Source organism: Parus major, chromosome 1 (genome assembly GCF_001522545.3).
Source record: "Parus major isolate Abel chromosome 1, Parus_major1.1, whole genome shotgun sequence".
Lineage (NCBI taxonomy): Eukaryota > Metazoa > Chordata > Aves > Passeriformes > Paridae > Parus > Parus major.
This window is the reverse complement of record NC_031768.1, coordinates 72647658-72663606: the sequence shown is the minus strand read 5'-3', so window position 1 is coordinate 72663606 and position 15949 is coordinate 72647658. Positions and strand designations below refer to the sequence as shown.

The 15949-nt window shown below is 39.6% G+C and overlaps 1 protein-coding gene and 1 long non-coding RNA gene across 3 annotated transcripts; one reads left to right on the top strand and one right to left on the bottom strand.

Moving 5' to 3' along the window:
- The first annotated feature begins 6 nt into the window (after positions 1-6).
- On the top strand, positions 7-10062 carry RAB39A (RAB39A, member RAS oncogene family). Its single transcript, XM_015648802.2, has 2 exons — positions 7-329; positions 6458-10062. The coding sequence occupies exons 1-2, from the start codon at positions 7-9 to the stop codon at positions 6882-6884; spliced, it is 750 nt and encodes a 249-aa protein (XP_015504288.2). The 3' UTR covers positions 6885-10062.
- Positions 6845-15917, bottom strand: LOC107214340. 2 transcript variants are annotated; one of them, XR_001525008.2, is made up of 4 exons: positions 15003-15917; positions 14397-14521; positions 12932-13112; positions 6845-6933 (listed from the first exon to the last, which is right to left on the bottom strand). It is a non-coding gene; the product is annotated as an uncharacterized LOC107214340 (long non-coding RNA). The 2 variants fall into 2 exon arrangements; XR_001524971.2 differs by having other exon boundaries at positions 14397-15917.
- Between the last annotated feature and the right edge of the window lie 32 nt (positions 15918-15949).

The window sequence follows — 15949 nt, the reverse complement described above, 5'->3', positions numbered from 1 at the left end:
GCGCCGATGCCGGGCGTGGGGGCGATCGGGGCGCGGTGCAGGCACCGGCCGCGCAGGAGCCCCAGGAAAAGCCCCAAGGCGGAGCCGGGCCAGGCCGGGGCCGCCATGGACGCGGCGATCTGGATCTACCAGTTCCGGCTGATCGTGCTGGGCGACTCCACCGTGGGCAAGTCCTGCCTCTTGCACCGCTTCACCGAGGGCCGCTTCCCGGGGCCGCTGCACTCCGACCCCACCGTGGGGGTGGACTTCTTCTCCCGGCTGGTGGAGATCGAGCCCGGCAAGAGGGTCAAGCTGCAGCTCTGGGACACGGCGGGGCAGGAGCGGTTCAGGTACACGACCTGGGATCTTACCCACACCCCTTCCCGCCCGCTCCCCAAACCTGCCTACCTCCGGGCACACCCTGCTGCCCTCCCGGGCCTGTACCCTCCTCGTCCGACACATCTCCGGCCGCAATGACTTTGTCTTGCCCCTCAGCACATTTCCCTGCACCCATTTGGTTGCTGTGCCCCAAACAGTCCTCCACCCCATTGTCTGCCAGTGGTCCTAGCCCTATGGCCCACCATCCCTCTTGCCCCACTGCTCACAGGTTCCTTCCCAGGAGTTTCCTTCCCCACCCTTTCCCTTCAGACACACCAGGGAATAGCTACCCTTCTCCTTCCAGCTCTCACTATAGGGTAACAAGTGGCTTTGTCCTGTTTCTTTTTCCCTCATTATTTTTCCCCTGAAGTCCTGGATCTAATGTAGCAATCCCTCCTCCACGTTTTTTCTTTCTTTGCTGCAAGAGGCCCCTGTCTAATTCTGCATTTTTTACTTCATTTCTTACTTTGTCATCACCTCCGAACTCATCCTTCCCTGCAGTATTTCACTCTGCCATTAACTCTCCCGTGCAATCTGGTGACCAGGCCGCCTCCCAGCTCTTCCTCCTTCCAGAACAGCAGCACTGTCTGCACCAGTACAGCCAGCTACAGTCCCTTACCAGTGTTTTATTTGCCATCTGCACCTGCTGTGCATTGATTGTTGCCAGGAGTCTTCACTGATAGCTGCTACCATTTATAATGTAGCTAATCTAGCTCAAATGCTGCACTGAGTATTAAATCTTTCTCCACTCTGTTACAAACAGTAGCAAAACCACCCTCTTTTCCTCTCCCAGAAGAGTCTCAGCCACTTCCCGCTCTACGAGTTGATACTGTCACTCACTCTTGTGTCTCTGTTGTATCTGTAGTGCTTGCCACTTTAGGTAAATTGTGCATGGATTTTAGTTCGGATTTGGGATCCAATAGATATGAATTCACAATTCGGGAAACGCATAAGCTATCTCCATGTACCTGACCAACACACCTGTCGTTATTGGAATTCTAGCAGGAGGATTGAAATGGGCCCCTTCACTGGCCAGAATCAGTTCCTCTGTACTCCCTTCTTCCCTGTCAACAGTTGTGCAGATTCCTACACCCAGCTGAAGAAGTGAGACTGCACTGTTTAACTGGGGAATGACAACAACTATTTTTTTCTTTATAATAAGCATTAGAGTGAAACAACAAACAACTTTCCTGGCCTTGCATGGGTCACAATTTCAGATGTATTTTTGCAAGTAGGCTTCTGAAGGGTTATTCAAGAAATTAACAATGTTAATGGAAAGCTCTTAGCATTTTTTTACCTTCTTTGTGCCCTCCAAACTGAATGTAGAATACTTGTAAATAAGTCACTAAGAGTATATAATCTCTTTATTTTGAATTTGCTGTCAAATAGCCAGGATGGCCAATGACAGGACACTCGACTGAAAGAAATGCAAATGAGCAGAATCTTGCATACATTTAAAATCAAATGATGGCAATCCTTTAACCCCAGAATGCTCAGGGGATATACACTGATGAGTCATGCAGTCAGCTGCTCTTAAATTCACCTCTGTGTTTTTTCTAATACTCAGAAGATAGAATCTGAAGAAAGTTTTAAATATTTGCATTTGTTTTTCTGATAAGAGTTTCTTGTTGGTTGGTGTACTAAATATCATAGTGTTTATTGTATGGACTGGTTTACATTTAGTCAAATAAATTGTAAATATTTTACTATATTACATGACAGGTTACAATGTTGCATTCTGTTCTCTGCTAATGGAGAACACTACCAATCACAAGCAAAGAGATCTTAGGAAAGAGCTAATTACTCCAAGAAATTATCTTATACTGGGGTACACCAAGCAGTTTTCACTTCTGATTTCCAGTTGTGCTCTGGCTCACTTGCATTGGGATTTTCAGGGATGTAAAACCTGTCTTTAAAGCTCCCTGGGGAGTTTCCTGCATGCAGGACAAACTACTGGCTGCATAATAACCCCCTTCTTTTGGTCCCAGGCATTAGGGACATTCCCAGGGGAAAAGGAAGGTGTGACACACCTGCCATCACACTCTCCTGAAAGATGTCATGTACTTCCTTGGAGGAATTATTTGTGAAAAACTCTCACATGTCTCTAGTTCATTGATGATTCCATATTTGAACTGGATTTCATGCATTGACTTAGAAATTGTTTTTAACATGCCCTGAAATAGCAGCTATTGAATATATTTATTTTGACATCAGTCAGGCATCACTAAGCAGAATCTCCCATTGTCTGAGGTGCCACATGAACAGTAACAACATAATCAGTAACATCTTTAGCATCTTACTAGAACAAGAACCTACAGACTTGCTTAGTATAGACTCAGGTCTGTAACGCAGATTAATGTAAATGAAGGGCACATCCTCAGTTTCTTTCTATCTTCAGATCAGTCATTTAGAGTAATCTGCTGGTTTGTGTGTGTTTTGCATCATCTACCTTGCTATGTTTTTTGTTTGTTTGTTTAATTTTTCCGTATTTAAATCAAATAATACATTTAAATCATGAAACCTCCAATGCAATAAAATGCTCAGTAGTGGTGCTAAGACTGAGAGTTCATTTCAGCAGGGGCAAAATATTGTGGGGATGCTTCCATTAACACACTTTTTAGTAAGCCAGGATATTAGATACATTCTGTTTCTAGTTCATTTTGAAAATAACACACTGTCCTACTCTTTTTCAGTAAGCAATATGTATTTTCAAAATTAATACCATTACAATGTAGTCTTTAGTCATAGTATAAAAATAACTCTTCAAAATTAGATAAAGCTTTTAGTGAAAGTTTGGTTCATCTGGTAAAGATCAGTAAGACCATAATAAAAAAGAAACACTGTAGCTGATTTAAAGCCTCCCTGAAGCCATACTCTGATGTGATTATCCAATGAATTATAGAATCATAGAATATCCTGAGTTGGAAGTGACCCACACAGATCACCAAAGCCCAACTCCTGCCCCTGCACAGGATGACCCCAAGAATTACGCTATGTGCTGGAGAACATAGTCCTAGTTCTTCTTGAACTCTGTTAGGATGGTGCAGTGACCACTTCCCTGGAGAGCCTGTTCCAGTGCCCAAACACCCTCTGGGTGAAGAGCCTTTCCCTAATATCCAACTAAATCTCCCCTGACACAACCTGACGCCATTCCCTCAGGTCTGTCACTGCTCACCACAGAGATCAGTGCCTGCCCCTCCTCTTCCCCTCACAAGGAAGCTGCAGACTGCAATGAGGTCTCCCCTCAGTCTCCTCCAGGCTGAACAGACCAAGTGACCTCAGCCACTCCTCACAGAGCTTCTCCAGTCCCTTCACCATCATCATTGCCCTCCTTTGGACACTCTTCAATAGTTTAATGTCTTTCTTACATCATGGTACCCAGAACTGCCCCCAGCATTGAGGTGATGCTGTCCCAGCCCAGAGCAGAGCAGGACAATCCCCTCCCTTGCCCGGCTGTGATGCTGTGCCTGATGCCCCCCAGGACAGGGTTGGCCCTCCTGGCTGCCAGGGCACTGCTGCCTCATGAAGTGTAAAAGCACTGGGACAGGTTGTGTGGGGAAGTGGTGGCATCACCATCCCTGAAGTTATTTAAAAGATTTGCAGGTGTGTCAACTCAAGGAAGTGGTAGTGGTGGACTGTGCAGTGCTGAGTTCTAACAATCATAGTCAGTGATCTTAAAAATTCTTCACAGCCTAAAATACTCTGTGGTTCTATGCTTTTCTCTGATTTTAGAAAACCACATAACATGATATTGTTTGTATGAACATTTCTTTAAAAATTTTGTATTGCTTTGTTTCTTGAGCTGCTGTTTTGTAAAGCCCCTCTGTTACACCTTTTTTTTTTTTTTTTTTTTTGTAATGAGCAAACTGGTTTCAAATTATACATATGAGAAGTACAGAAAAAAATACTGTTGTCTCTCCAATATATTCACCCAGTTTTTGTGATGTACAGCACAAAGTTACAGGACACTTTTTAGTCATCTCCATTAAAAGCAATACATACACATAATTCAATATAATGGCTTAGATCATCAACTACTGTAAATTAGCACTTTTCTGAAGAAAGGACTTGCAAGAGATGAGAGTACTGACTGCTGTGTATAAGCACCCAAAAGCACACAGAGAACTGTGTTTCAGTATTCTAGTTCATAGACACATGATATAACATCTTTTTATATAGAAATACTTGGCAGATGACACATTGCATTTTCAATAGTAACCTACTTTCTTTCCTGGCTAACACATTTCTTTGTTTTCAAGGTTTGGGTGGGGGCAGGGTTGTTTGGGTTTTTTGTTTTGTTTTTTTTTTTTAATGAAAGTAGGGTGTATTAACTTTCACTTCTCCATATCAAATCCCATTTTTGTCATCCACATTTGCTCTTATTAGAAGTACCTGAATTATTTTTCTGCCTTCATTTGTGTTTCCACACACTCTAGAGGGAAAAAGTGGTTAAGAAAATCAGAAACAGATCCTTATGGCACTTATATTTAATACTTCACAAAATGTGACACCCCTCACTTATGGTCTTAAACAATTTTGTGAAACAGTGTGCCATTTTTCATAAATAGGCATTTTGAATTAATCTAAGTTTAAGATCCTGTTGTCTTCACATTCAGAGAGACACTGCATGGACTCTGTTACTGGGAATGTAGAAAAGATCTTTCCAAGCATTAGGAGAAACAGTCCCTCCCTCTTATCTAAATAAAACCATTTAAAATGCTATTTGCCGTGGCTAAATGTGTTTAGATATGCCAAGAAATCGAAGTCTTCTTTATCTGTGCACTTACCTATCTGTAGTAGGACTATTGCTGTTAATCATACCTCTGTGTTTAAATTGTTATCAAAAACTAAGAAATGTGATGAACTGAGAATTGGAGGGAGCCACTGTTATAGAAAGTTGTGCTATTTTATACAGCTCATCCCGCTTACTAAAGTTTTGAGATTTTGGCATCAGCATTCTTTTCATAATCATGAAATAAAATGGAATTAATTTTTAGCTTAGATTACAATTTCAGATAATGACTGTTTATGGACTGTGCTTCTCATTTCATTTGTAGAATACTTATATATACACTAGTTATATATTTATGCCAGCAAGAAGTGCTTGTGTACATTCCTTGGTAGTGCGTCCTTTAAAATATCTCTTCTCACTCATTCTTCCTTATCTCCTGCTGCTCATGATTAGAGACTTAAAATAATTGTTTAGTTCCTGTATCTTTCACTCTCTCTCTCTACACTGTATTTTTTTCCCCTTGTTGCAGAGCACATTAATTTATTTTTTTTCAACCAGGAGAAGAGATTCCAACATCCAAAATTCCTTCCAGTGAATGTTCTGGAGCTTTGAAGGCTCAAAAGTAGAAAATTACTCTTGCCAGCCCTCGTGCCAAAAAATTGCAAATTTATAAAATATAAAGAGCTTTTGAACCTCTGTGTGAGAGAAATGCTGGGGGTAGATGTGTCCCTTGCCTGTAATAAGTGTGTATTTGCCCAGCTCACTCAAAACTTTTGGACAGTTTTGTTCAGGGAGTTTCCTTTCTCTGCCTGCTACCTGTTGACTTCTACAAGCACAAAGACTTATGATTATCTATATAAACATTCTTTTAAAGAATGTTTCTGCAAGGAATGCAAAAGGATATGCTTGAACATTGGCAAGTTTGGGCTCCAAGTTTCTTAATATATGTGTATATATTTCAGTCTGAAATAATTGAATAGAAAAAAGTGCATGTTTATATGAAGCTGAAGGACTCAGACTTTACACCAAAGGTATATATCTTTTCTTCTGTGAATATGCCCCACAGTTTGCTAATAAAGACCACTTTACAGAATAATTCAGCATTCAGTATTTGCCCTAGATATTCATTCAGTATTTTACCCAACCTTGTTTGGTTCAGGAATGATTAGAAAGTGAATTTTGAATGTAGGAAAAAAAATAGTAGCATAGTAGATAAATTATAAATTTCAATCAGCTTTAAAAAAGAAAAGTTATTTAATAAAACTTATAAAAGATAAAAACTCATTGCCATATGGAAAAAAAATCACTTTATGAATAAGGTGAAAATGCATTTTAATTTTCCTTTTTCTTTTTTTCTTTCCTTCCCAGGTCAATAACACGCTCTTATTATCGCAATTCTGTGGGTGGCCTGCTAGTATTTGACATCACAAATCGACGATCTTTTGAACATGTGAAGGACTGGCTGGAAGAAGCAAAAATGCACGTGCAGCCCTTTCAGATTGTGTTCCTGTTAGTGGGACACAAATGTGACTTAGTGTCACAGCGCGAGGTTACAAGAGAAGAAGCTGAAAAACTCTCATCTGACTGTGGTATGAAATATATAGAAACTTCAGCAAAAGACGCCACAAATGTTGAAGAGTCTTTTACAATTCTTACACGAGACATCTATGAACTTGTAAAAAATGGAGAAATCTCAATACAAGATGGATGGGAAGGTGTCAAAAGCGGCTTTGTTCCAAATGTTGTACATTCATCAGAAGAAGCTGTAAAGCCCAGGAGACAATGCATCTGCTGAGTTGTAGCATGCCAAAGAGCCCATGGGGTGTTTAGAAGATGATGCCAATCTAAATGACAGAAAAATAATTTTGAAATCATATTAGATCATGGCATAGCTGAATCATAGAACAGTAATTTGGTTTTGTATCCCTCTGTCTTGGTTATAATCCATAACACTTTAAGTGCTTTTTTTCTTTGCAGAGTACAATAACTTCATGTGGTCTTCATGAAAAAAGTTATATATTGCTAAAGGGAAACTAATTCTGTAGCAAGACACTGAGAAAGTGCAATAATCATCAGGACCATATCCTCGCTTGGGCTTTGTATTTTGAATACTGTTTAAAATCATATCTTGTTAGATGAGGATCAGATGCACTCATTACTTTTGTTCATCCTGCCTTAGCTTTGGACAAGAAAATATTATACCTTATACTTTTTTAGTGTGATTCTTTACTCAAACACAGGGTTGCTAATGACCATTAAAGTTTAGGATGCTGTAGAATTTGATAATAAAGATAACTGTAAGGAAAGCAAACTGAGAGATTGCTCCAATAGGGAACACTTTTGATATGACAATGAATACAAGCCTTACTAAAGAAGAAGAATGTTTTAGAAAAGATGATTTATTTGTATACAAAAATGGGGAATAGAAACAATGGAATTTACTATTAAATATTTTCTGAATTGCCAATGAAACTAAACATAACATCACATAGGATCCAGCTGTTATTTGATTTGTATACAAAACAGCTTTCCCAACCACTGGAGTTACATTTCAGTGGCCAGATCCTCAGCTGGGTAATTATCATTGTCACTCTGATGCCTATGGAATTACGCTAATTTACACAAACAAATTCCATATTAGCTTTAAAAAATAAACCTACTTCAAACTAGAAGTAAAAAAAGTTTAAAAGTGCTGCAACCCATGGGAACCCAGGCCTTAAATGTGAATAGAGCTAAGTTTTATTCTTAGCCAGCAAATGTTAAACTCTTGTTTAAAACTGTTAAAAATTTAGGAAAGAGGAAAGAATTTCTAAAAAAATGCTCATCTACAGAGAGCCAAGTTAGAGAACTCCTAAGAAAGAAACCCATAATACCTTCTAATAACAACAGTAGGAGAAATCTGTGATCATGTAGCATTTGACTGAGCTTGGAGTCATCTTCCTACTCCTCTGAATATAACACACACTAGCTTTATGCAAACTAGGTCTAGCACGTAAATACCAAATAAATCTATTTCTATTTTATTGTAGTAGTATAAAAGATGAGTTGATCTCCAGAGTTAATAAGCATCTACAATTTATCTGGCATACTCATAACCATCAAACATCAAACCAGTTATCTTCATATAAAAGTGTGTTATTCATGTACAATTTTCCTTTTTCAAGATCAGCTAACAAGTCTATCTAATCTAATTTTCTTCTTCAACAAGCATATGATTGGTTTTCTCTCAGGTTATTTTTATGCTCTTTTACAATCCTTTTTCAAACATTTTGTAGTATGAGGCAGGTTGTATGGTTCCAGTTACTTTATATATTTAGGGGAACTAAAATCATTGACTTCAAAAGCTTAAAAGTTTAAGCTTTTCTAAAGCCTGAGTCTTACTTGCACTGAGGCACAGTTACACTATCATGGAAGGATACAGGGGCCTTAAGATAAACAGGAATCAGCCTTAATTCATTAGCAAATAGAACAGTTAATTCTAGTCTCAGCATGCCACAGAGTAATTGCTGCGAGCCTGATTCTCTATTAAACTACATATACTGACACCAAATCAACTTTGTTTGGAGGGTATTCTAAGCCCTCTTTACAAATTAAATATGACTACAGATGCCAAAAGGTAGTGCAGAATCAGGCTGTGTGCATTTGACACTGATTCCCTTATGATAAGAGGTGCATCTCAGAAGATCTCTTTGTTGTTTAATTAATTTATTTAATTAAACAAATCAGTGACTGGGGATTCAACAGACCCAAAGCCTACCACTGGTTCACTGTGTGTTTCTGAGCAATGCATTTGTGGGTTTTGTGCCTCACCTTCTGTATCCAAATATAGAGATGTTTGTTCTTCCTTAAATTCACAAACTGCTGAGACCAAATAAGTCTATATGATTTTCAGTCCTGGACTCTATCCTCTGTGTGCTACCTGGCTGTGAGTGTTTAGCACCGTGGGATGTGGATACTGGTTTCTTCTGACACCCAAATAACAATAATTTTAAAAAATAAATGAAAACATCCTTATAAGTGCCAGGTATTGATGTGAATTTACATTTCATTGCATATTTCATTATTTTTAAATTAAAATCTTGTATCTTAAATTTTTCTTCCTGAATACTCTGGAGCTAGTGAGCTTTACATTTGGTATGAAACAAATGGGTTGTACTGGGGAGAAAAAGGATTGGGAGAAGAGGGGTAGGAGGGGAGGTATGCACAGAGAAATAAACAATCAGAACAGAGCCTTAATCTCTGTTGTCAATGTTGTACCTGTGGTGTCACATTTGTTACACAGGGAATAGAGCTTTTAACCAGATTCAACTGTGTAAGGAACTGGTATTGGCAATGCAACTAGAAGAGAAGTTCACTACATTTTAAAGTACTGTGCACATAGTTGTCTTATTTGAAATTTATAAAAATGTAGATTAACATGTACTTTAAAACATTGTCTGTCTTTATGATATATTAAAACACTACTGTATCTTCTCACTACACACTTGCAGTTGATAGAAATGTCTGACAAACAGATAATTTGTCAAAATCCATAATTTTCTTTTCAGATGCTTAGCAACATGATATGTAAGTAACAGCTTGAATGAGCTGTAGAATGGGTTATAATTCAGTGCATGTATATTCTTTTTCCCCTCAAGGAAGCATGAATATTGACAACAGAATTTAATCCCCAGAAATTACAGAAATTAGATAAATCTTACTTGGTAGTCAAAATTAAAAAATAGAAAGTATTTTATAAGAAAACACAAACTTTGCAAATGAAGATTTGGTAAATCCCAGATAGGAAATGGAAAATGCTAGAAAAACTTGACAAAGGTTTTATTTAGATTCATAGCCCTGGCAAATGAATGGATGAAAAGTATTGTTTTGCACTCCTAAAATGTTTAAACTTTCATGGCTTTTATTTTAAGTTTGATGAAAAAGAGTAAATATCTTCCTCTACTCATTAAAATACTTTACACATGAAATCTTAAGATATTTTGGCTTGCTCATAATTGTATCTGTCCCATGTAAGAAGCAGAAACTAGCCTCATACCTTAGGAATCAACTAAGGAAAAGATTATAGGTGGAAAATGTTTGTTTTGTTCATTTATGCCTTCAGTATGGAATAGACTCAGTGATCTGACTTCAAACTGGCGACTGTCTTGTGCTCACAGAAAATGATGCAAGCTTGACTGAGCCCCCAGGCACACAGTGCTGCCCTGTGCTGAGATCCCTTCTGCCTCAGATGAATGGTTACTGGTACCCAAGCTGCCTGTCTGAAAGCAAGGGTGGGTGGATGCACTGTGATCACAGATATTTCAGTCTGAGCATTTCAGCTCCCTTAGGGAGTACATGCTTCATTGCCCTCTTTTTACATAATTAACATCCAGGATAAGTGCTTTTTCCCCCACACTGAAGATCCAACTCAGAGAAGTCTCCACCTTTGTTTTTTACACAGCCGGCACAGCAATTTCAGCAGCCTTTATTCATTCTTGAAGAAAAAGAAAGAAGGCTGAGGGCTTATTCTCTACATGGGCATGGAACCTTACCACAAACATGGTGGACTGTTTAGGAAATCACTAAATATCAAAAAACAATTGTCAATACCAAAAATTTGTGTTGCTCATTCCTCAGAGTCTAGAGACTATCTTGCAAATAAGTGAATGAAATTAAAATTCTAAAAGAGGAATCACCCATCACCCACAGAGGCTATTTGGAGTAGCAAGCTCTTTATGGAGCGATAGGAAAATCTTAATTTAAACTCAAACTGAGGAATTCAAAATCCCAATCCCAAGCTGCTGGAATGGATCACTGTCTTTGAAAGTATTTAATTCATTTACTTCTCAGAGCAAGTAATGTTTTAGGCTAGGCCTGAGTTATGCAGGGCTGGATGCTCAGTGTGTAACCACCAGAGAGATGACTGCTCCCTGGGAGCAGTGCTGGGAGCCTGCTGACAGCAGCCCCCAGCAGCCTCTCAGGCTATAAGGGCAGCTCAAACTGAGACTAACTGATCACAGGCTGCCAAAGGCTCACCTTGCAGCTGAAGAGCTTCTACAGAAAGGTAACAGTAGAAGTAGCAAGCCCAAAATCTCTGCATTGTAAATAAAACCAGTGTCTAGGTAAAGAAACTGGCATTTCAGCTATAGTTCAATTACTGCAGTTCCTCACTGCTGTGGCTTCAAATCTGCGCAATCTATGAGAACTGAGTTTTCCTGTTCCGTGAAAATTGTGGAAGGACAAACTGAGCCTCCTGTAGCAATGAAGTCAGTCACCAGGGAGAGGGCTGCACAAGATAAGGGTGGAAGGAGGACACATATAATTTCTTCCATCCCTGCACAGCCCTGGGGAAGAAGTGAGACTAACCGTGGTCAGAGCCCTTAAGTCCCTGTAGAAATATCCATCACTGCAGTGGGACCTGTGGGATGTAAAGAAAGCACCAAGGACCTGGATTTGGCACAGAGATGCAGGCTCCTGACTCCCTAACTCCAGCTCTCCCTAAGGACAGGTTACCTCTGTGGCACAGCTACAGGAACAGTTTGGAGTATGTCTACACTGCATAGTGTCTACATTGCATAAAGGCAAATGTCTACGTTGCAGGCTTTTTCCCCTTTCACCTTTCCCCCCCATGTGGTTTCTTTACAGGAAGGGACTGTCAAAAGACATATCTGGCACCAAGGTCTGACAGTGAGCAGGGCAATAGTTGAAGATTTTAGTGGTAGTTGCTAAGTATTAAGGTACTAAAACTGAAGGGAGGAATTGTGGAAAATATTCCAGTCATAATCTTAGTAATAAAAACCTTTCAGGGCTGGCACTGCTCTGCAGCACTTTCGAGAATTGTCCATTTTGGTTAAGTTTTCAATGCCAAGGAAATAGTTCAGCTATTTAGTAATAATTTATATTAGTTTGTCATTCAAAAATAATTACTGCATATTATTCAGGGAGAAAAGTCTTCTCTGTGCAGACATTTTAGTAATTTTGCTAACATGAAGCTTGTGTTGTGTTTTAAACATAAAGCTATGCCAGGACATAATTTTAAATACACAAATCCCATCAATCAGACCATTGAAATGCACAGTTCATTTTATTGGGATTTTTCTCTGCCCAATTCTCTGTAGAAAAGAGTCTGATTCTCAGAGAAGATTTTATAACAAAAGAGAGGCAAAGCTTATTGGGCACTGAAAAAGAGATGCATATGTGAACAAGTGTCAGAAAAGTAGAACGTATTTTTTCTTGTGGTATCATCTTTCACTCTACCGTGCTTCACAGGCCAGCTATAGCTCCCCAAGCACATAGTGAATGGAACAGTAAATTTCTAGCTGTCCAAAAAACACTGGCAGATCAAATGTAATTCCCCACAGCAGTTCTCCGAAACTCTGTGCTTGGGTGAGGAACAATGGCCGCATTCTGCCTAATGCATGCCATGTGCTTCTCTGTGTCCCAGGAGAGATTTGGCCCCAACAAAAACCCTCCCGCAGGTTCTGCCTGCAAACAGTCACTCTGCACCACCCCACACCATCCTCAGTGACACTCAGGATAAAAAGTGTAAGGTTTTCCAGCAAGGAAACTATGAGGGAATAGCACCGTGGTCTAAAAAATACATCAGAGAAAAACAAACATCAGGGAGAGAGGTTATTTAAGCTAAAGAACAATGCTGGCGTGAGAACAAAGGGGGTCATACTGTGATGCACAGGATAGGTGGTTCTGGTGATGCTAAGAGACCAAAGCCTTGGGCCGCTTTGCAACAGCAACAGCTTTACTACCTCTACTACCACATGCAAGCAATTTCTCCAGACTGCCATTGTTATTAATCGAAAAGGTGATGTGAAGCCCAGATAGTAAACACCAAAAGTGTTCCCTTACTTGTTGAAATGGAAACAAACATAGGAGAAGTCTGGTCACTGACAGTGCTTCTTTTTTCAGCTACAGGTAGATGTCCGAGCATTCTTGCCTTTTCAAAAAGATTATCTTTGGTGACTCACGGCACATTTTATGCATGAGGTCATTGTGACAGTCCACAGCAGTGACAAACAAGAATTTCCCACTGAAAGAAAAACTGTAAGTTTTAGTATCCCTACTGAATATAACTAGTTTGATGGGAGAAGGGTTTAAAATGGACTATTTAACCATCACATGTTTTTTTCCCTTCATGGACTAAGTGAAGATTAGAGGAAACTGTATTCCTCTTATTGGTTCATCTTACTCCTTTCAGGACATTAGAAGAGATCATAGAAACACATATGTTCCTCTGATGCAACTCATTCAAAGCCTGGAATCAGTCCACACCAAGACATCTAGAATATTATGACGGTATTAATTTCACTGATCATCCAAATCTTAATGAGCTGTTCCTTGCAAATCACTTTGAAGCAGTGAACATGTCTGGGACTGTCATTCCCCTTGCTTTTTACAATCCATGCATAGGATTAAAACTGTAGGCCAATGTAGTACCAATCAATAATTAATATCTTCATTACTAGCAGAATTTAATAATAATCCATTTGTAATAGAATTAAAGCAAATCAAACAATATTGCATAACACTGAGCACTGTCAAAGCACCCTGAAGTGGTACTGAAATACTATAAAACCTTAAGGCTCATAGATGTCTCTACTTCCCAGAAAATTCATGCACAGATCTTCACGGAAAAAAAAATAACAAACAATTACAACCATTGTGTAAACCATGCAAAATGAGATGCACACTATTTTTAGAATGAGTAAAAAGTACCAGTGTTTCCTTGTCTCTCTGCTTCTCAGATGTTCAAGTTCTCCTTATTCCTTGGCTAGCCTGTTCATAACTATTGCACAAGAGCATATTTGGGCATGAACTCTCATACTCAGTACAGTCATTGCTGACCCATCCAGGCCAGCAGCATGAATGTTATGTAATGTCTACCAGGTGCCTAAGGGGACTTAGAAAAGACCAGACCATGAAAAGTACATTGGTGTCCCTGCATCCTGGGTACTTCCACATTTTTTGTGGCAATCTTTGGTAAGTTTGGATGAAAAGTACAAATACAGAGAAATACATCATTTTCAAACATAGCATTTTAAAATAGTGCCCAACTTAATTTTGCTTCAATGTTGGTCAAGCAAAATTTGCAGTTATAGCATTCTAATGATTTGTGTTGTAGTTTAGTACTCTAAGCTTTGCATCAAAGGCACCTGAGATGAAGTTCTCTATAGCAGTTCATCTTCTGGCTCTATGAATCAAAAGTAGTTTATAAACATCACTGAATTGTGGCATTAATATCAAACACATATTAAAAAAGAAACTAATAGAAAATGAAAACAACAAAAAATATCAAATAATTGGAAATGCTCACATTTTTTAAGGGTTTGGGCAAAAGAGAATGAATCATTTCATAGAGTAGTGGCTCCTAGGAATGGCTGCCTCTGTGTCACATCCTGCAGAATATTCTGTATCTCAGCTCCTCTGGTACCTACATACCTGTAACGCATACACACAGACTGGGCGGCGGAGAGGCTGAAGCACAAATGCACAATGCACACATTTTACTGCCCCTGCTGGAGGCCTCCTAACCTCAGCACTGTTGTAGAATATATGTGCAATGGAAAGTGCATAATACAATTAGATCTATATTGCATAATTATATATTATATGCAAAACTGTATAACCGTGTCCATTATATGTGCAATAAATACCATATACTTATATATTAATAGTATAGAACATATAATAACAGCAAAGAAAAAGATCGTAAACTAGTTGGAGCATTTGGAATCTGGAAACCTTGTCAAAATAGGAGATTATTCAACACCTCCTTTCTACTTCTCAACTAAAAGAAGGCCTTAATATGACTATCATAATTTATTCATTTAATAAGGCTGCAGGCCACATTTGGTCAGCATTATCAAAACTTTCACAACTGTATACACGTTTCTTAAATATTTTGTTACAGATTTCTTACACTTCAGGGTTCCTATCCTCTGCAATATGAATTTATCTTCAAATCCTGTGCCCCAGGAGAGGCGAAGGGAGGGCTGCCGTCCCTGGCGGCCAATGGTGTAGCTGTCCATGCTAATGACTCAGGGTAGGCCAGGTTGAACATGAATCATCAGCTCCAAGGGCTCTGAGCCTGTGTGAAAAGATTGGTGAAATTCTCTTCAAGGTAAATTTTTAGGCAAAGGGTAAATGTTTTAAGAGAAAAGGGAGATTCTGTATATATAAAGAAACCCTGAAATTTTCCAAATCCTTCTCAAAAGGTGCCTAAATACAAACTTTTCCTACTAAATATTCGTTTGGGCTGGACTCTGCTGAACCTTGTGTGTCCCTTCCTACTCTGAAGATGCTGTGATCACAGACTCACAGAACAGGTCAGATTGGAAAGGACCACAGGGGGTCATCTGGTCCAACCTCCGTGCTCAAGCAGGGCCATCCTAGAGCAGAGGATTGTGTCCAGGCTGTTCTTGAATTCTCCAGTGAGGGAGACTCCACAGCTTCTCTGGGCAATCTGTTCCAGCGCTTGGTCACCCTCACAGCACACAAGTTCTTCCTTATGTTCAGATGAAACTGCCCATTGCCTCTTGTCCCAATTGCTGGGCACCACTGAGAAGAGCCTGGTCCATCCTCCTGACACCCATCCTTCAGATACTTACACACTTACTGATTCTGTAAATAGAACACTTGTGACAACTGGCACGAAGCATGAAGGCTTAGCCGGGGATTGGGTGTAGGGCACCCTTGGCTTCGCAGCTTAGTGCGGCTGGCCGTGCCCGCGGTGCGCTCCGCTCCCGCCGGCCGGGCATGCGGGGGCTGGTTGGTTAGTTAGTTAGTTAGTTAGTTAGTTAGTTAGTTAGTTAGTTAGTTAGTTAGTTAGTTAGTTAGTTAGTTAGTTAGTTAGTTAGTTAGTTAGTT